Here is a 21811-nt window from a genome sequence, read left to right as displayed (position 1 = left end):
GCAATCTTCCTTCACATAACAAGAGTTTGGAAAGTCTGCTAAAACAGTAAAAATTCTCATATAGCAAGTCAATAGACAAAAGTTCTTCAAATACTGCTCCAGTTTATGATTTTCATTCATCAAAAGGTGCCCTGACCACTAGTTTGGCAATCTGATTCACATCCTGTTTTACGAAGAGGAATGTGCATCTCCTACACAAAACAACCACATCTTGATTCCAGATAAATTTTCTTCTCCTGCTTTACTCATAAAAATCCAACCAACCATAAAAAGGACCATGTGGATACAATGATTCCAGCCAAGGGTCTTGCAAGTTTGCCACCCCCAAACGCATTCCGCAGAAAGGAAGTCAAACAGCAATTACCACATCTATTAGTTGAAGGAAACATAACTGAAGGTCATATAGTAGCAGGACTCCCGGTCAGGACCTCAAACCAGAACTGCTTCAGCAGTACTCATGGATGATCTCTCTGTGGCAGAGGGCAGACATTTAATCTCATCTTTCTCAATTCCCTTGAAGCTTTCAGTGCAGTGGACTATAATGAGATATGGCTCCTTGCCCAAGTAAGGATGACAGGATGATTGTTAACATGAATACCAATCCTTGAAAGGACACTTTCCTTCACTAGTAATGGAGAAATGTTCCCTCACTTCTAGGTACCTTATTTTGGGGTGAATCAGCTCTCTCCCTAATGGCTTCAGCAGCTGTATACAGTGACTAGTTAGCATCACATCCCAGTATTGATAAATAAGATGTCATTTTACCTTTCTTTCACTACACATGACCATAAACCCATTATCAATCAGCCAGCAGGAAACTGGCTTATGGATGGAGAACCTGCATCCTTGGGAGAAAACTGATGTTTTTGATGGTGGGGAGAGCATTTTGAGAAACAGCCCTTATACTGTTTCTGTTGGTTGACTGTAACTGGATGATCTCTGGTGCTTTGCTAATGTTGTGCTTTCACAAAGAGCAGCTGTTAAGTAATGCAGTTAAGTTACCATTTCCAGCTGGCTATTAGCTTCTGTCAAATTTATTGGACAGTGGACAGATTTCACTGGAACTTCCACAATACTTTCTTTTGGAATACAACAATGAAATACACCTGGGTGAGAAGCTTTCATTCAGCCTTAAGGAAACTTTCCTGGTTTCAGAACATTATAGCATGCCTTCTCAGTGACTCCAAATTGTCACCTCTGCTCTACAGTAGTGTCCCACTGGATATCAAATCAAGGTCATGGTCTTGCCTTTCATCTGCTGGAAACTGAATTGCTAGAGACCAGGAAATCTCACAGATTTCCTACCAAGGTGATTGACAGGCTGGGGTTATGTCACTAAAGCAAAATTAAACACAAACTTATTTGCATAGAACACTCAGAGATAATTCAGAAACTGTCTCTGGAAGCCCTCCACCAGAACTGTCACAGTGTCTTATTCAACTGCAATGAACATTGCTTAGCCTTTGATGAGAGAAATACATTATACATCAGAAGCTCAAATGAGACAGTCCATTGCACAGGCTGAAAGGACAAACAGTACACAATAAATTCATGTTCTTGTTGCTTAATTCACTAATGACAGAAGCTCAGTTGTGCAAAAAGCAAAGCACAAGAGCATTTGTAAGGCAGAACAGAAACTGTGGGCAGCTGCCCCCAGCTCAAACCACTCTTCCGGCACTGTAGTATGTCCTCACTCAAGATCTGTACTGCAAATTCCATTCTTGAAACAAAAGCAAACAAGCAAAACCAACCCAATAACTGGATATAGGGGAAAAACTACTTATGACTTTGCACTGACTGAGGAAAACATATCACCGCTCAGTATTTTTTTCCCCACCTACTTTGCATATCTCCATAATAAAAGCTAAGGATTTCAGACTTGGATGCAGACTGAAATCATCCTCTTTGCTGGGCTTGATTTGCCTTGAAGATTTTTTTTTTTCAGTGAAATTACTGAAAAGAATAAGATTAGAACACTCCAGATACTTAAGGCTTTAGAAAGGAGTCAGATCAAGGACTGAGTCAAATCTAATCCAAAAAGGAACTGAAATCTATACCAAATTATGTGCAGCCATAATTTTCATAAACATTTCTGACATAACAGTATATGTAGCATAGTGTCACCTAAGTATGCTGCTGGATCCTATATGTGGGTTTGTATGCTAGCAACATAAAACAGGGATCCAGCTGCTAGAATTAGGTTCATTAATGGATGCGCTATTAGAATGTAGGGACGTTAACATAATGAACCAACAGGAATTCAAGTTAATCCAAAAAACTAAAAAAAATATAGTGCTGGTATACTCAATACTAAGAAGTTACAGAATGGTTATAAAACTAAAGCATAGAAAATTATTACCTAAGGAATATGGGCAGATAAAATTGCAGCTAAATGTTAAGTACTGCTACTGCTGTAGAACAGCTCTTAGGGCTTAGGTGGCCCTCATTACTGCATTACTCAGACACCAAAGGTCAGTCCAGGTTTCAACTAAGTGAATGAGAACACAGCGAAATGCGTGGCAAGATCATGCTCATCAATTCAGCTGACAATTCTTTTTTAAAAAAAAAAGTAAATCAAAGGACTGCAAAGATGAGGAGGGTGGCTATATGGAAATACTCTCCTACATATTTGTCTTAATATATCAAGGGTAGGATTCTTAATGTAGCAATGGGTAGATTTGCAGGTAGGCTAAATAACCAAGATGTAGGTTCAATGGCATTATTTGTGATTAATCTATTTTTTGTAAATAAGCTATTTTGTGTTTCATTCTATTTTTCAAGTGCACACACATTTCGTAACTTTATTCATTATTCATATTACCCACCTTGCAATTTTAAAGCTGAAGTGAGTTGCAAGTGACACTTTTTCAATTTTAATGTTCTTAGACATTAGTTTATTTTAAAATTAATGAAAATTTACAAATTTCCAAACATTTTTAGTATTATTCCATACCTGGAAGCTGGCCTAGAATACATTTTAACATTTGACATTTTATTTCAGAATTGTTCAAATTGGTTTGTTAGCTTTACTGAGAAGTATGTTTCATATGAGCTCAGTAAATTAATGTTAAACTTTCACTTCAATATACTTTGTAGTTCTGACTAGAAAAAATAAGGTAAAATAATGTATGCTTCATTCAATTGCAATTCATAATGAAGTAAGAGGAAAAAAAGGCAAGTCCTTTGGTATATGAAAAATGGAAGATCAATATTAATTAATATTAAAATACAACTTATATATAAATACATATACAGGGAGATACTAAAAATCTAATATGAATATGGTAGTTGTGACAGAAATGCAAACACTACAAATGAGGAAAAAGTAAAGATAAACTGAAAATGCAGATAGACTTGCGTACATAAGCCCAGAATAACTGATCTAACATAAATTGCTGTGCCATAAGGATAAACACTTTGTAATTGCTATACTACATTTAAAACAATCATATGACAGATACTGGTCCTTATTAGCACTCTGACACAGGGTGATGCCCTCTATTTATCTGTCCATGGACACAAGCAACAGAAAGAGGTTAGGATTGAGCAGTATCTCCTCAGAACCTGTGGACATGCCTTGTCTTCAGGGTGGAAAACAAGTCACTTGAACTATTGTGTCTCTTGACACCACACATTATACAGTAATGCGTATTACAGACAATCTTTGCACAGGAAAATGAGCACAGTATGAACAGAGCCCTTCTACACCAGAAAATGTTTATTACACCCAGAAACTTGGCTTATATTTTTTTTTTTATAGTATTTCTCATTCTCCCACCAACAGACAAGTGATGGAAATATGGAACTCGGATGACTGCACCAGCACCCTCACCTACTGCTCTTCTGTTTTCAGAAGTAAAATCTCAGCCTTTCATCCTCTGACACAATTGACTTGAGCCTCATCAGATGGGATCAAAAGAAAACATATGACTGACCCACAAAAGAAGAGGAATAATACAAAAAATGTCATCCTTTTATTTTTATCCATTTTTTTCACAAATGGACCAAGGACAATCAGAACAGTAATTATCAGGGAACACTGAATGGCAGAACTATAATTTGAAACAAACTCTGCAGTGTATTGTATACTCTATTAGCTTCAACAATCATGAATTCATAGAAAACAAGAGTGTCAAAAATATCTACCTGTGTATTAGACCTTATTGTTTGCAGAAAAAGACTGCATTTTGTCTTCAATAGTTTTGTTTCATTTTATTTTCTTCCAGAGAAGACACCAGAGAAAGAGAGGTTGTCCACTGCTTCATAAATTATTCTCTCAAGGGTCCGAAACCATTTTGAAGAATTTTAAGAAAACACAAACAATACCTTCTCACCTTCCTTCAAATTAGTCCAACTGTAAACCTGCATAAAATAAAACAACTTTCCTGAAGTAAGAAGCAGCTCAAAACTAAAGACTTTATCTTTCTACTATGCAGCTCCTCATTCTTGAAAGGAGAAATACAAGAAAAGAGAAAAATACAGCTTCATTCCCAAAATGCAGGTGAGAGGAAAAGGTTTGCTTGACAGTCTTTAGACTAGTTTGGGAGCTAGTATTTCTTTCTGGAGATGTTGAGACAAGCCTCCCCTAGACCGCCAAGGACAGACACTGTACCTCAGCACCCAAGCTGGAAGTGGAGCCTGCCAGGGTAAAGGAAGACTGTGCAATGCAGGAGAGCTGTGCACTCAATCCAAATTCCAAACTATGAGAAATAAGCCCATCTGTAACACAAACTACTGCCAACTCCTTCCACAGAACGGTTATGTGGAAAATACCACACTGAGTGAGATAATTGTTTGTTATTTCTATGTCTTTACACTGAGAATTTATCCAGATACTTTGGTGATAAAAGCCTTCACAAGCAAATGTGAAGTCAATATCATCTGTGATCTCTGATAGATCTACCAGGATAAAGAAAATTATCCCGAATACCCAGAGTTGAAAGAAAGTCACTCCTTCATTGAATTCAGATACCATAACAAGAAGAGTTTCTCATGAACAAAATAGTTGCCTCTTTCAAGGATCAGAGAGTTTTTGTCCTGGACTATAAACAACAGCTTAAATTAAAAGCGAGTTGATAAAAGCATCCATTTAACAATTAGTGAGTTAAATAAAGCAACAAAGCAGCATCATAATAGCAAAATTAAATTATTAGAGTTGTCCAGTTTTGTGAAGAATTTGAAGCTTTAATTTCATTTAGTACATTTCTAATGGTTCCAACGTAGGACACCAGCTTTTTGGTACAATGATGAGAAGGTCATCAGGAAAATAACAGATATACGGAATACTTCTGCAGCCTACTAATGGAGTAATACTCTGGTCCAGTCATACTGAAGGACAGCCAAAAGGCCTCAGTTAGGTTCTGAGCCCCATTTTTCTAGGCACTGTGAAAACACAAAAGGGAACAAAGTCCAAGCCCCAAAGGGCTTGTAGTGTAAAAAGATTAGTGATACAGTGAAGAGAAAGGCAGTCTGATGCATTCAAAATAGACTGACTTTTTAATACCTATATCCATGTGTCATCCTTTCAAGCTGCCAATAGAGAAGAGTAATCCTGACCTGCTTTCTCAAATCTACCCTACTATGAATATTATTTCCAACATTAATCAAAGTCTGGCTAAGGTTTTCCTTTTATTTATTGATTGATTGATTGATTGATTTATTTATTTATTTATTTATTTATAGATGATTTCAAAAGAGTTATATTTCTCTGGCTTTTACAAACAATCATACAGTTAGAAAAAAAGAAATTAAATGAAATGAAACCCAAAAGAGAACTACCAGGGAGAATGGAAAACACAGCAAGAATTTAGTTACTTGAATTCCTGCCCTTCTCAATTGTTGGACATATTTTCACATAGACACAGATAATGTCCTCTAATTCCACTTCAAGAGTCTATTCCTGACAGTTAAACATTATCTAAAAGTCCCTATGGAGGTGTTCATTTAAAGCTGATGCTGGCACAGTTTTTCGCTCTTTTCTAGCCATCTGGTCACATACTGAATTGTCAGCTATTTTCTCTAAACCTGAGAGGAAGACTGAAAGAGTAAACAAAAACATCAACAAAAAGCAATCTCAGGGTCTAAAGTAACCAAAACAATCAAGGCTAAATTGCAATTTCTTCCTACTCACAAATTTCAGACAAATGAGACTTAAGAGAAAAAAAACCCCTAAAACTCAAAAGGTTGCAACCCGAAGCTATTTTGAACATCCCCCCACCCCCGAGTCCACACGCACAGCTGCAAACACACCAAGCATTCATATTGCCCCCTCTCCCCCTAACCTATTCTCCCAACAACTAATAGAAAATACAGAGATCCATTTCTTTACATTTAAAACTTAGAATACCAGGGGCTGGCATTCAAAACTATTTTGCATGCCATTCAATAAAACCTTTTAACATCAATTTTTAAATGTGGATGCCTCAGTCCTACGCTCTCTCTGCATACTGACTTAAACAACAGAACGTGGAAGCTGACTGCCTCATTAAAGCACCCATATGAGAAAACTTGCTACAGTTTCTATACAAATAGACAAGAGTCCCACTACATTAAAATGAAACCAAATCATTTTAGCAAACCTCTTTTTTCCTCATGGTCTTCTCTCTTCTCTGAGCAACGTTGTTCCATCTTACACACACACTTAGATGTGCCATAAGTGCTTCATTTAAAGTGCATAAAAGCTATTCACAGCTCTCCTAAGAATGAAACAGTTTTAATATTTTCTGATCCATGTTCCTGCCACAAACATTCACCGGCAGTATGATAGCTCCAAGAGCAGACATCTGATTCTTGACATTTAAAGATACAATACTGGTGAAAATAGTGACGCTGTATTAACTGCAAACAGCTTGTGAGGGAGTAGGTGATGTACTCCTAAAATGTATAATCAGAACAAGTAATAATTTCAACCTTTTGATTTTTTATTTTTGACTCAAAGCCATGAGGAAGAGGAATAGCCAGACAAAAAAATCTGGACCCATTACAATAACTGTTTTATGAGAATTTATATTCTATGGCAAAAAGGAAAGTAGGCTGTTTTCCTGATGGAGAAAGCGTTAAGGTACATCAAAATTTCTTAAAAGGGTCTCAAAAGCTTTCATAATGAAATAAGCAGTAAATGAAGTCAAATCTTGAAATTACAGAAATCAAAGAATTTGTATCCTGGTTACATTCAGTTAATTGACATTGTAATGCTAAGTGCAAGCACTACAACATCAAATTCCCTATACCCCTACTGTGACTGCCTTATAAAGTCAAAAAGTATGCAGAAAGGTCTTATTTTTCCCACAGGAAAAAATTATAAGCCTGTTCCAACATGAACTGTTTCTTTGAAATACTGAATGCTCAGAAAAAAAAAAAAAGAAAAAAAAGGAAAGAAAAAGCAGGTTTATTTTTAATTTCAGCAGCTTTACCCCTTGTCTGATGATCAGTGACCTCTTGGGAAAGCTGAAATATCAGAGTAAACCTCCATCCCCCACAAACACCTTAGACAAGGCAGAGCACAGTTAACAGTAATCAGTTCTCCACACTGTACCTGGAGGTACTGACATGACCGTTCCTGTTGACACGTCTCTGCTTTCACCACTGTCTGGTCCATGTTAACTGATGCTTTCTGGTAAACTTCACGGGCTCTGCTCACTGTTAATGTAGAGGACCATGAGCTTTTCTTCATTAACTGGGAGTCCAAATTCACAGGCAGGTTTGCACAGGTAGAGCATTTGACATCATTATTGCTTCTGGATGACTTCACAGTATGTTCGCTAATAGTGTTATAGGCTTCCATAAAGTATTGGGAAGAAGAACGATCAGGGCATCTTCCCATGGTCATGACCCCACTGGGACCATGATAAATGCAGACATCATTGTCCAAGTTGTCATCTGAACTCCACCATCCTGATGCATTGGATCTAGGCTTACCTTCTGATCGCCTTTCTTTACTCTTGCTGCGCTTCCCATACCTCATCGTCTGTGACTCCTCTGGACTTGCTTTGCTCCCATTGACACTCCCCTTGGATGGTCCCTCCAGTGAATGTGACTTAGTAAAGAGCTTTTGGACAGAATGAACCAGATGCCTGATCCTCCCTGGGCTGTCACTGCGGTGCTCAATGGCAGTCCGCTTGTACTGCAGAGTGTGGTAGCCATCCCGATTCAGAGGCAGCTGCCGCTCAAACTGGTCCAAAAGGTTGGCAGGAATGCGGTTTGTCTTGTTGGCAGTTCCATGCGGAACCAGAGCACACTCATCCTTGAGTTCATGGTGGGAACTATAATGCCTCCGGGGAAACGTGCTGCTGGCAATCTGATCGTTGTAGGGCACCATGCACTCTGCTTGAAAAGAGTTCCTTTGAGTGTAGTAAGGGTGGTCTGCAGGATGGGGGTCCACCGGGTTTAACAAATATGGCTTCCTGTCTGGGTGGTGTGGCAGACTGTCACACGGAGGGTCACAGGCAACCCCATGATGATGACTACGGCTGCTAGATAATCCCTTCATTGTTGATGTAAAGCAAGTCCCAAAGTCATCTAATACGTATGGCTATGCAACAGGCAGATCTCAGAGAAAGGCCTAAAAAAATGAAATACAACAGAAGCTATAAGATATTCAAGATAAGAGGAAAATCAGCATGTGCATGTTTAGCATTGTTTCTTACAGTACTTGTAATAATCATTCTCTGACTATTTTTATCCCTTAATATTTGCCATGTCCAACAGAGTGATAGGGGATACCTAAGCAATACACAGCAAAAATATTTTTTTCACCAGCTGGAAAACATGCAAGAACATTTTCTGATATGAAATTCACTATTGTTCATGAATTCACAACAAGGTAAGTATCACCACCTATACTGTAAAACTTCAGTCCTGAAAACATTCATGGGTGGGGGACTCCCTGGAAGCCTTAACTGCTCATCTGCATGTTTTCAGAACCAAATAAATGCATTAAAAAAGATTGTGCCCCTAATGGATCACTTCCCGGGTTACTGTGGACCAAATACTAAGTGTGGTTCAGTTAAGGTAAAACTGTTCCTTGTCTTAAATCCACATCTGTTCATGATAAAAGTGCAATTTACTTGATCTCCATGTTGTCTGCCTAGACCCTAAGCATCTCAAGACTATATGAAAACATTATTTCGGTAAGCTTTTTTCAAATTAAGAATAAAATAATAATACATGGCACTAACTCTGTCAAAATTAAACCAAACTGTTTAATAACCTATGTAATCAGGGTTGTTGTAGTTACAGTTTACTCACTCCTATTAAAAAAATAAATCTTATTCTGATAATGCATGGCTTGGTTTAATTTTCCATAAATTTTCAGAGTACCAAGCAGTGTTTAAATATCCCTACCTACTCCTGCTACCATTAGGGGAATTAGTATAGCCAAAACTTGCACACTGCTGTAACAGTGTAAGGGATTTCAACACTCAACACTTGACTGCAGTTATTTGGCCTTGAAGTGACTCACAGTGTTATGGTTGCAACAATTTGAAAAGGAAATCTTCATATATCATTCATATAATCTGATATAACCACCACTCTGTTTGAGGCCAGATGTCCTCATTTCAGCTCTCATCATTAGCAAAAGTCTAGATGCAACTGCTACTGCAACCTCTAAGATGTTAATGCATAAATTCTGTGGTTTTACATGCGGCAAAACATTCCCATGGTGCTGTCTCAGCTCCTGATGGGCAGAGGACCCCTTAGAGGATGCTCTCTTATGCTGCACACAACTGAAATGGGAGTCACTCAACTACTTTATTCCTTTCCAGCGTGGATAGTCGCATAATACTTTTGGAAATGTCACCCTTGAGATCTTTTTTTGAATATGAATAGACATGTATCCAAGGTTTTCCACTATGTTCCTCCAGCGTTCTCTCAGATAAATTTCATGTTTTAACATGTTGTGGACAATGTACATGCTGGCAAATTGGGAACAATGAAGTTTTCTGAAATAGCACTAAGTTAATGTCAGTCTGGAAAAGCATGTTCTGCATTTCATCACAACAGGTTTTATATTTTCTTCTGAATCTGTGATGAGCTGAAATGGAGGGTTTTTTTTTAAATACATCTCAAAGCTACTGTGGATGTCCTGCATTTCGTTCTCCCTCACTGGATCCCTGGAATGCAGAAAATGTTCATTCTCAGGAGACTCTGAATTCCAAAAGAAAAGTTTTCAAAATACCACAAAAGGCACTTGAAATATTCCAAATGGATGAGCTCACTGGCTTACCTGAAGAATGGCCAAAGGCACTTTTAAAAGAACAAAATAATATGTTCAAAGAGCTGATTTGTCAGTTATACTGTAGTGACAATCCGTATCATTTCTAAAGAGCATTTTACATCCCTACAAACTCCTTTAAAAGTATGATCTATTAGACTATGTCACAGTGAAAAACCCAAAGGGATGTAGATCTATTACTTAAATCGTTGAAAATGTGATTTGACCAACAATATCCCATCAAGAGGAATACCAGTAAAGGGTATAATGACCAAATAAAAGTCCTTGTGTCTCTGGTGTCTATGAATATCTTTCACACTTAAAGGCTTGTGAAAACAAACTTTCAGCCAGTTAATTTTCATTTAAATGTATTTAAATCCATAATCATGCAACAGTCCACAAGATGGTTGATAAATTATCTTAGGACTAACAATAGATTAGTGCACCATGTAAGATAAAAGCAGTGAAACCTTGCCCCATAGATACGAGAAAGAAATGGAGAAGTACAATACAGTGGGACATGCACAGAACCAGTGATTTATTTTCATTTTTTTTTATTATCTGAATAGCTATGAATTTTTTATTTTATCATGCTGTGGAAAAAGAGTACATGTAGACAGACAAAGAACTGAAAGCACCAAGCATTTACAGAATAATGAGGTCATAACATGCACAGCAGATGACATGGAATTATTAAGAATATGCAGTCTTAATATATTGTTAGAGCAGAATGTCTTGGATGAGGAAACACTTGATCTGACTTCATAGCAGCCTTCCAGTATCCGAAGGGAGACCAAAAGAATTCTGGGGAGGGACTCTTCATTAGAGACTGTATGGTAGGACAAGGGGTAAGGGGTTAAAACGTAAACAGGGGAAGTTCAGGTTGGATATAAGGAAGAAGTTCTTTACTGTAAGGGTGGTGAGGCACTGGAATGGGTTGCCCAGGGAAGCTGTGAATGCTCCATCCCTGGCAGTGTTCAAGGCTGGGCTGGACAGAACCTTGGGTGACATGGTTTAGCGGGAGGTTTCCCTGCCCATGGCAGGGGGCTTGGAACTTGATGATCTTAAGATCTTTTCCTTAAGATTCCATGATTCTATGATTCTATGACAGATAGGCCGGAACAGAATAGTGTGGAACATTTAGAAAACAAAGATGAACTTAAAAGATGCAGATATGGTTTGACCAATGATAGCAGCAATGTTACCAGCTGTGTTTTGGATGGACTGGCAATATAGATGCTAAAGAGAATGCTCAAACAGTCTTAAAAAGTGGTAAAGCTTATGAAAAGTGTCATTTGTCTGTACAGAGAGAAAGGGACATGTTTTCCATAAATTGTGGAGGAAGACTGGTTAAGCACTCCTATAAGAGCTTGAATGGCAAGTAGGATGGTGGTAATGTTTAGGAGAAAAGATAACATTTAGTTCTACACCCATTTTGAGTCTGAGCTGTCAAGAAATCTTCCATGAGGAAGTACTGGAGAAAAAAGAAGAAAATGGATAGGCTGATCTGCCTGAGAGGAATCAGATGAGCAGATACAGAGAGTAACAGAAAAAAACATGCTTGTGAGAGCAAAAGATCACAAAATCACAAAAAGATGAGGATAAATCTTTGCAGGAGCAGCAGATTTGAAAGAGGAGGGAAAAAAGAAGTAGCGAAGACCAGAAAATTACAGAAAAACCCAAAACAAAAGGGCACAACCACCTGTGTAACAAAAAGGAGTAATAGTAAAGGCTCTAAAACCTGTGAGAGATTGAAGTTCAGAGTAAATAAATGTTTATTCACAACTCTCAGACTTCTGTATGCATTATGAGTTTTTTTTTTCTGCTGCAAGAGCATTGAAAACATTTATTTTATCATATGTCAATTGTGATAAAAGTCACGAGTATTAATGAGACTACAGCTTGATTTTACCATAACTATATTACTGCTGCTACATTATTGAAAGCATAATGAATTAGAAAAAATCCCCAAGAACGTGCCATACTGCACCCTCCAGGAAGGGAAGAATACAATATGTGCTTACTAAAGAAAGGAGTGGTGTTTTTTTTAATATTTAGTGGACAATTCTGCACAGAAAAAGCCCAATGCAATTCCTAAATCACTTTCATAGCTCAATCCTGCTTTAATATGTTCATATATGTCTAGGAAAAAAACCCAACACACCACCCTACACAGCCTCTAGTTCCATCAGTATTTTTTTTAAATTTTCATTTTTTTTACCATGATTGTGTTGGCTGAACCTATCAGTGTTTAGTGATGATCAATGTTTAGTGCAATTAACAGCTGGAGACAAGGCTATCTGATCATGCAATGAATAGCTGAGGAAGACAATTGATATTTTTTGGCCATACTAGGAAATAAAGCAAGACAATTGATGAACATACTGCCTATTAATAAACAGTGGAATTGGCAATTCTGTGGACAGCAGACCAAACCCACTTGATGCAATAAGAATGAGATGTTAAATAGACACAGCATTATTAGGCTGAATAATTCTTATTACTTTCAACATTCATGTTGCATTTGCTTTTTTGTTTTTGAGGATGCCCTGAAGGATATGAATATACTCATCCTTGCTGCTAGCATGGTGTCCTTAATGCACAACAATTTGCTGAAATAATTTAGTGGTTAGAAAAGTGTGTAATTAACTCTTACGTAATTAAAGTCAAAATGCATGCAAAATAACAAACCTGAATGCATAAATTACCCACACTTTACAAGCTCAATTTCCCTATATTGTCTACTCATGTGTTCCAAATTTATTCATAAAACACATATCCAAGAAATATATTCTTTCCCTCAGATATATGTGAAAACTTCTCTCTTACAAAAGATGTACTGATATGCAACATAGCCTCTCCAATTTTATTTTACTAGACTGCAGAATTAAGTTTCTTATGTTTTTACAGGAAGCTGTGAAAAACAATTAGTTAACAAATGCTTTCAATAAAATAATGTATACATAGGAATATAGACACTAAGCAAATAATACAGGAGAATGTATCAGGTAGTACAAAATGGATAATTAATAACTCAGAATGACTAATAAAAAGTTTATGGCCATTAGCGACTTACAAACTTTCATAATTGAAGTGTCTTATGGGATCAGTATGAAGAGTCAACATTTATAATTTTCTCTTTTTTTTCAATAATCTGGTTATGTTGTAGAAGTGCAATGTTCAGAGCAACGCAAAAAGCACAACATAATGTGTAATGATGTGGAGTGTAAGGTAAATAACTGCTAAGATAAGTGACAGAATGGCCATGATATCTATGCCAAGGTGTGCAACTTAACTATAAAAATGCAAGTAAGGCATATATGAGAAACAGCCAAACATGTGCTTGGAATTCATATTAGATATATATAGAAGGAAGGCAATGCAATTACATTATGTGTAGTTACCAACAGAGACACTGTAATACCCAATCCTAACCCTAACAGAGATGCCCTAATTAAGCATCATCATTACTACAGCACCTTAAGTCTAATATCCATGTCTGCTCAGAAAAAAAGCAGTGAATGATGTTGACTTTTTGTTTTCATTCGGTGAACATGGTTCCATTCAGTGAGTTAAGAGGATACTTCTGAATCCTTGGTTTTGTGCCAGGACCACAAACTGCAGGGCTGGCACACAGGTGAATGGCAATGTGAAGACATGATGTCATGTATGTACAGCTTTGAGACAGGAAGGCATTTAATCATGCACACAAACTGAAACACACATTTGGACCATACTGGTACTTACATCTCAGACCACAGCAGTCTTTTCAAAGAAATGCTGTGTTACTGTTTGAAGTGAGGGGACATAAATTGTGCTTTCTGGAAGTACTATTTCTGGTTGTGCTCCCATTTTATGCTCAGTGGTAAACAAAGAGAGGTTCTAATTCCCATACTGAACACCAAAGATTCTCAGCATTTGCTTATTTATTTACTCACCCACTATGTATAGTTGCCAGGAAATTTCCTTTCCTTGAATCTCAGACTTTACAAACACATGGAAGGTGCATTGATGCTGAGAATCAAGCTTTCAAACGCTCCTCATGCAGCACATTGCTTTATCCCAAAGGTCTTGATATTTTACAGCCATTCTGTGTGGCCTTTCCCATTAATAAAAATCTTGACATTGATAAAAGGATACATATTCTAAAATGCCTGTCTCCATATAATTTATTAAAGGTGTTCAGAACAAAATGAAGTCTCAAATTATATTCCTAATGTGTTTTGGCATGTAATATGAGAGATACTGTGCCTTGGGTAAAACTCTCAAGGGAATGTCTGGCTTTTGCTTCCATGTCAGCAATCACACCAGGAAGGTGATATTTACAGTATAATTTAATCTTGAACAGTGGATGGGGATTTATAAAAGAAATGTTTTGGCCACTAACATAAACTCACTCCAGGGTCATGGGCAGACCAATAAGGGAGAGTAACTGGGGAAAAAAAGGAATTAAACTCAAGAGGAATCCCTTGTGAATGGTATGCAGACAGGAAAAAAAAACCAAGAAGAGAGGCATCACACCCACGATGTCATAAAAATAATTTTTTTTTTTTTTTTTGGGTTTTGATTCTTTTTTTTTTGGTCTGCATCCAACATTCTTTAATTTGCATATACTTGTGGTGGCAAGTTTCACATTTACATTTGACTACTATTTTCATCCACATACTATTGGTGAGCAACTGTGGTGGTCAGTACCAGGGCAATATGTGCCTTGAGGGTTTGGGCTTGGATTTATTTTCTTCATCTCTGTGGCTAATAGCAAGTTGATTCTTCGCTAGGAGTGTCACTAAAAATGTAGTCACTAAAGGAACCTGACACATAATTAATCTCTGAGTCATATCTATCTACATTACAAGGTCTGCAAGAATTCTAGCAGTAATATGTCTACAAGATTTTGACACAGTCTGATTTCTTCAGTCCAATTAGAATGTGACTGGCAATACAAAGGATTGCATGCAAAAATCTTGGCTCTATAAGTGCAAATACAAAATTGTGATCATCTGTTCATTCACTGTCCTCATCTGCACGATTAACACACGATTAACAGTCAACTTTTAAAAAATTCTGATCTGCTCCAGTGATTAATAATATACTGTGTGATTAGACTGCTCATGCCTTTTCTGTGGTACAGAACACAGACTGTCTCTGATTTGATGAGGTACAGCACATCAGTTGGAGAGCCTGTTGTGAATTTCACTGCAAATTCTGAACCGTCAATCAACATCTTCTCCCAGAAAGAAAACAGCCAGGAGGTTATGTCTGCATAGAACGGTGAAAGGGGATGAAAAGAAAGTTCCAAAATTTGGAACAAGGTTAACACATACATAGCTCAGTTGCTCTCTTTTGGGTACCCTACAGCGACACCCAAGTTTGCGACTCTGAAGATTTTTTACTTGCTTTTCTCACAGAAGATTTCTTAAAATTAAAGGATTACAGTCACTACTTTCTAGCAATTACAGATAATCAATGTAAATTAGACTGCTTATATCACTCAGGATTACAAAAGGAAGCACGTATTAGGGACAGGCCACACTTCAGTGTAGCAGCGATATCTCATAAAAATAGAGGGGCTAACATAGTAGCATAAAACATATAGCATTAAATGACTAATACAATATGGAAATTTCAGGTATGTATAGATATATTCCTGTAAGTCAGTCAGTTATGAATGTCAAAGGTTTATTTTTCTAGTAAGAATGAGATGTTCAAAAGATAAAACCTACATTCAGTGTGTGCACTGTACTTTCCCTGTGAAAGTCAAGTAAATTCATGATCTGCAATGTGGTCACATTGTGAAAATGGACATCCTTGTACTAAAAGAAGCACTTTATTCTCACTGCAGGCACAATAATGTGACCAAGCAAAGCCACTATTGCATCTAGTGACTGTATGACAGTGACCTAATAGAAACTGTTAATCTGAGTCAGACGTTGCACTATTACATAATCCTCAGCTGCATGGTTCACTAACTTTTTTCAACCAGTTTTTTAAGTGCTCTGCAATTCAACATTACGGTACTTTTGCGACAGGAATCAGTTAAATTATTGCCTGAGCTAAAGGCTTTCATGATCTCAAGACGTTTTCTACACATATCTTGAAATAACAATATACACTGTCAAGCCAGGCAACTGGCTTTTCTTAGTCCTATGCATTAAAGTCCAGTCAAGGCACATCACAAGACAGAATCCATACTTTTATTTCTGTGATGGCAGTGACAGTCTGATTATGTGACTTTGATGGTCTCGACCAGCAATTTTCATGACTCAAACTGCCTCTAAGCTTTTTATTCCTTACTGTTTAGAAATTAAGATAAACATTATTTCAAATATTTCTTTCTCCACAAAAGCCACCCAACTCATTTTAATAAAACATAATTTTACATGACTCTTTCTACAGCTTACTCACAGACCTTGACCTCATTTAGCAGAAATAGAGATTGATTTCCTTGGAAAATGTTCTTCCAAGTACACTGTGATCTTTTAAGTCCAAGCAAAAGTGACAGATACAAAAAAAATATAAGCATCAGTCTCTATGCTTGCAGATGGTCTCCCATCTTGGCTTTCAAGTAGTAGCTCTATTTGAATGGTGTTACCCCTCAAAATCTGTTGTCAGCCCCAGAAATTAATCAAAACGAAGAAAGTAATTACAAGTGTTTCAATGGAGAAACTTCATGGAAACCTTAGAGGAACATTGTGAAGATATTAGTTCATGGAAACCTTACAGGAGCGTTGTGAAGATATTAGTTTTGACAGGATGACACTACAGGGCTTATTGATCTTCACAGCCCATATGCTACCCACACTAGCCCCACAAGAAAGAAAAAAAAACTTAGTGAAAATATCCCATATTGCAACTACAAGTAAGAACTTCTTGGAAAATCCACTTCATATTCATATTGGTATTATGGAGCTTTGACTGTATAAACAAATACCGCCGCTATGATCACCCTGCGTGGTCATGGATATGTTTCAAATCCTGTGTACCCAAGCCAGGTTTCTCCAGTGATGCAGTAGGAAAAGGTATGAGGCAAGGAGTGGCAAGAATGTTCTGCTCATATCCAAGGCCAACGAACTTCTACATGGGAGAAAACGAATTCTTGGAAGAAACAAAAGCCCTCTCTGAAGGTATGAGATAAAAATGCTTAGCAAGCAAGTTGGAAAGGTCATTAGGTTTGAAGACAACAGTCATGTTTAGATCAAAACTTAACCTTAGTAATTTTAACTTGTTCCTTCCAGCTCAATCTAAAAGTAAAAATCAGCAAACATAAGCTGGATTTGGCATAGACCATGAAACATTCTATTTAAAAGACAGAGAATAACAGAACTTTTATAGCTGTACCCTAAAACAACGCTGTAACGTCGAACTTTCTGAGTTCAAGGTTAAAAAAAAGAAACCCCAAACCTAAAAACTAAACCAAAACCTCATCTATGCTGTGGTATATAAATGAAGGTTAAGAAATTTAATCACCTTATTTTTGATAGCTGTAGAAACTGATCAATATTTGTTGTCACATAGTAGATGGAACGGAAATAATTTCTGTTTTTATAGCAATGCTATAAAATTGAGTTAGATTTGGCGGAAGTCTTAACCACTTGTTCAAATCAACTTGTCTCACCTTACCTTTACTGGTATAAAAATAATAAAAGAAAAATTGTCTTTGCAAGGGAAAACATTTACTAGAAATATTTTTCATGCAGCTCTGGTTATGAAGAAATTGAAATAGCATCAATTTTGAAAATGGACTATTTTTCACAGAATTCCACGAAAAATGTTTGTTGCTATAGAGTACTTGGGAAACAAACCTCAATTTATGAAGAATGTCTGAAAAAATGACTGGTACTTCCAAAAAGCTACCTAAATTTATCAAGTATCTCATAGAGTACAATGTGACAGCAAAAGTTAAGTGCAGAAGAGAAAGTCTGTGAGAAAAAGGTTCTTCCCCAAGCAAGGCACAGGATAGCGGCTGCATCTCCTCTGGGAGGGTATTCTGCCCTTGAGCAGAGGACGCAGCTTCTCAATTTCTGCTTTGAGGCTTCATTCAATTCCACCTAAATGACAGAACCACTAGCTACATCTAATCTATAAATTTACAACAGCAATAATTTAAAAGCTTTTACAAAAAACCCATAACAGTAACTTTGAATTCATTTGGATATGATTTTGATTGAAAATATAAATAATAAAAAAGAGTATCTCAGATTTTTCTGCTATTATTTATGCACACGTGATCCATTGCCACTGTGTTCATGTGCTCTTTTTTTTTCTTTTTTCTTTTTCCTTTTTTTTTTTCTCTATGCATTATTCAGAAAATAGATAAATATATTCAGTGGTCTGCTCATACCTAGAAACAAGTAAATTTAAAGATTAAAAAATACTTTTACAAAGTTTATTTTGAACTTTCTCATGTATGTTGAGGTATACAGACAAATGGCAATATGCCAAGAATCTGATTGTTACAATTATGCTTATCCAATTAAGAACCAGAAAATAATTCTATTAATATGGAGGTAAAAATCAAAAGAAAGCTCAATTACTGAATATGAATATTTTGAATGAACCCCTGCTAATATACTGAAAAATTATTCATAGAAATAAACTTTTCAGAACACTGAACGTGCCTTAAACATTTCAGAAATGGCTTTCAGAATAGCTTTTAAATCAGGAAGAAGCAAAAATGAATGAAAAAATAATTATTTAACTACTCATTGGGAATAATAGTCTGTCTGATGCTGAATAGCTGAAAAGGAAAAATGAATAAATATGCTGATAGCGTGAGTTGCCCAGGTGAGCTTTGTAGTGTCATGGAATTAAACTGTGATTTGTACTTGACTGACTGATTGATCTCTGCTTCCACAGTCTGATCTTTTATCACTTTGGTGAGGTCACACTGGATTCACTCTGAGGCTTCGACACATGGTGGTGGTGCCCTCACATTAGATGGCACATAAAATGCATGCGTGTACTTCATCTGCATGTTAGAAATTCAGATCTGAAGAGGATTTCTTTTTCACTGTACGCATCATCACAAATCACTGTGCTGAGATATATAAAATGGTAAATGAAAGTCTTACTGTTGAAAGATGCCTGACTTAATAAGCACATCAGGCATTTATACACTTCACATTTCACTCTTTGGGGCTCAAAAGGAATACCAAAGCACCAGACTCTCTTATTTTATACTGGCCTTGACTGAATGTTGCACACTGCTGACATTAAACACAATTATAAAAAATAGAACTAGAATTTTTCTTTCTATATAGAATCAAGAAGTCAAAATCAAGTAAGATATAGGAAAGAATGTTTCTGTTTCACTTGAACTTCGCTGTATTAATGAGTATTTACTGAAACAGGAAAATCCAAGTGTGGGAAGGAAAGAGTGGAATAAAAAGGACTAAATGAAAAGAAGGAAAAGGAAGTATGAGTTTAATTTTTTTTGTGTGTGTGTTACTATTTCTAGCAGTGCCCCAATTGATACAACTTCATAGACCTCAACGGAATTACTCCTGAGTGAGACCAGTAGGAATATCATGAAAGTGAATGGAATTAATTTAATCTCTGCTTTTAATACTTGCTAGTTTAAAGTAATGGTAAAGAAAAAGAATATTCCATTATATTTAGTAGGCACAGTTTCAAAACCATTAATAATACGCTGTAGAAGAGAATGGTATTAGTAACTCATTGTTTCATCACATAGAACTACCATAAATGAAATATAGTTCAATGATCTCCTGAAATTTATTTTACAATTAATGGCAAATGATAACGTGTACTGGTATAACATACATGAAGGTCAAATGCTTTATTTCTATGTTCTACTGCAAAGCATCTTGTCATGAGTATTTTAAAAAATCACTTAAGTAATGGATTCGACATTATTTTTTATTAAATTAAGCTCTAACATTCTGTTAAAATTGCCAGCAGAGTAATAATGTAAATGTGCATTAAACATTTCCATAGCGTTGAAAATGCTTCAGGAAAATGGCTCTTTAAAAGACAAACACCATAAGCAGACCACTATATATATCAAGCTGGTGATATATGCAGAACATCCTGATAATTCTTTGTTACTTCCTCCTCCTAATTTAATTTCATGTCAGGGTGAAGGGTGAGTGGATTCACAAAACCTACTTTAATTTGTGAACTAAAAAGAAGCATAATCCCTTAAATTTGAATGAAAAGTACACAGCCTTTTCATTTTATTACATTTTAGCTATTCAACAGAAATCTCATCTTTCTTTTCAAACCATGAGGTTCATAATATGTTAAACATCAGCATTATTGTGTAAGCTCAGGAGGAGCCATGGTCGCTACACTGTCCTCCTACATAATATGAGGGTTATAAAAAGCATTCACAACTGTGGAGCTGCAATTTTTTGTTGACATAAGAGTACACCTAGTAGAAAGATAGTAATTCCAATTTTAAAGATACTAAGTAACAAAATCTGCCACATTTTCAAGAAAATTTGTCTGGCAATTAGCTGCTGATACATAGCTGCATCTAAATGCATCTGGTATGCACTTCCACCTAATAGCTCTGGAGTTTTTTGAATGGATTTTTTCATAAGGCTTTACAATGAGCCATGTTCCCTCACGCTGCTATAAAACAGAGTTATTTCATGCCCTTCTCCCACAAACTAAATTGACTGGGTTTCCTCAAATACATTTGAAGGCAGGTTTTCAGGCTTCTAGTAACTCCTGAAGCTGCCTCCCATGCAGCCTTTAGCTACTTTATAAAATACAGTTCTTATCAGATATGAAATAATGCTGTTATGCTTTATCAATAAATACAGATTTATTCTTGTGAATTCCTTGTCTAGACAGAACTTGACTGAAAATGTTGAGTAAACTTGTCATAGCCGGGTTTGGGGCTTTCCCTGCTTTTTTCCCAGTTTGGACTGCAAACACAGAACAACATACAAGGCGCTTATTCCCAGCTGCCTTCAATTCGCATAATATAATGTTTCTTTCCGGTTTAGATTTGGGGTGTCAAATGAAAAAAACAACTTTCAAATTCTTGAATTCATGCTCATACAGACAGAGTCACATTTTACCAATAATTAGATAAATTAAAAGCATTTCTATTGAGATTAGTCACATTAAAATTTGTATTTTCACAAATGAAACTCATAGTCATACCCAGTGTTTGAGTAAACTACTTTTATTTGTCTTTCATATTTTCAGCCATTAGTATTTACCAACATTAAATCTGTACTGCATGGAGAAAAGGAAGCCAAATGATATTAGCCCTACAAAACAGTAGCTGAGCTACAATTTCATGTTTACCATCTTTCTTCGGAAGTTCACAATAAAGTCAAACTTAGTGATAATTATTGACTCTGACAGTTGGGCTAACCCCTGCTGAAACAGCAGTGCCCATGACCACTAGCAAAGACACAGGACACATCACTGTTAGAAAACTTGAACTACTGCAACTATAACATCCAATGTATTTTCAGAGTTCACCATTTAAGGCACTGCGAAGAAGATCTAAGGAAGGAACTTCGGATGACATAGCTGGTTGTTTTCAGAAATGTATGATTTCTGTAGTAATATTTTCCAGAAAATAAATGAAGGGCACCGGTTTCAGTAACTATCCAT

At 36.5% G+C, this 21811-nt stretch overlaps 1 protein-coding gene across 5 annotated transcripts in view; it reads right to left on the bottom strand.

Moving 5' to 3' along the window:
• Positions 1–21811, bottom strand: part of DLGAP1 (DLG associated protein 1) — a 405562-nt gene that overhangs the window by 137184 nt on the left and 246567 nt on the right. For 4 of the 5 annotated variants that reach the window (XM_057397547.1, XM_057397548.1, XM_057397549.1 and 1 more), the window contains one exon: positions 7535–8560. In XM_057397547.1, the coding sequence (XP_057253530.1) occupies positions 7535–8488 (954 nt within the window). In that variant the 5' untranslated portion in view covers positions 8489–8560. Of the gene's footprint in view, positions 1–6578; positions 6753–7534; positions 8561–21811 lie in introns of those variants that run through there. The other variant, XM_057397551.1, reaches the window with a different exon arrangement.

Source organism: Pezoporus wallicus, unplaced genomic scaffold (assembly GCF_028554395.1).
Source record: "Pezoporus wallicus isolate ANWC-B61680 ecotype Strahan unplaced genomic scaffold, APGP_CSIRO_Pwel_v1 contig_227, whole genome shotgun sequence".
NCBI lineage: Eukaryota > Metazoa > Chordata > Aves > Psittaciformes > Psittacidae > Pezoporus > Pezoporus wallicus.
The sequence above is the reverse complement of the archived record's forward strand: the minus strand, read 5'-3'. Positions and strand labels throughout refer to the sequence as shown.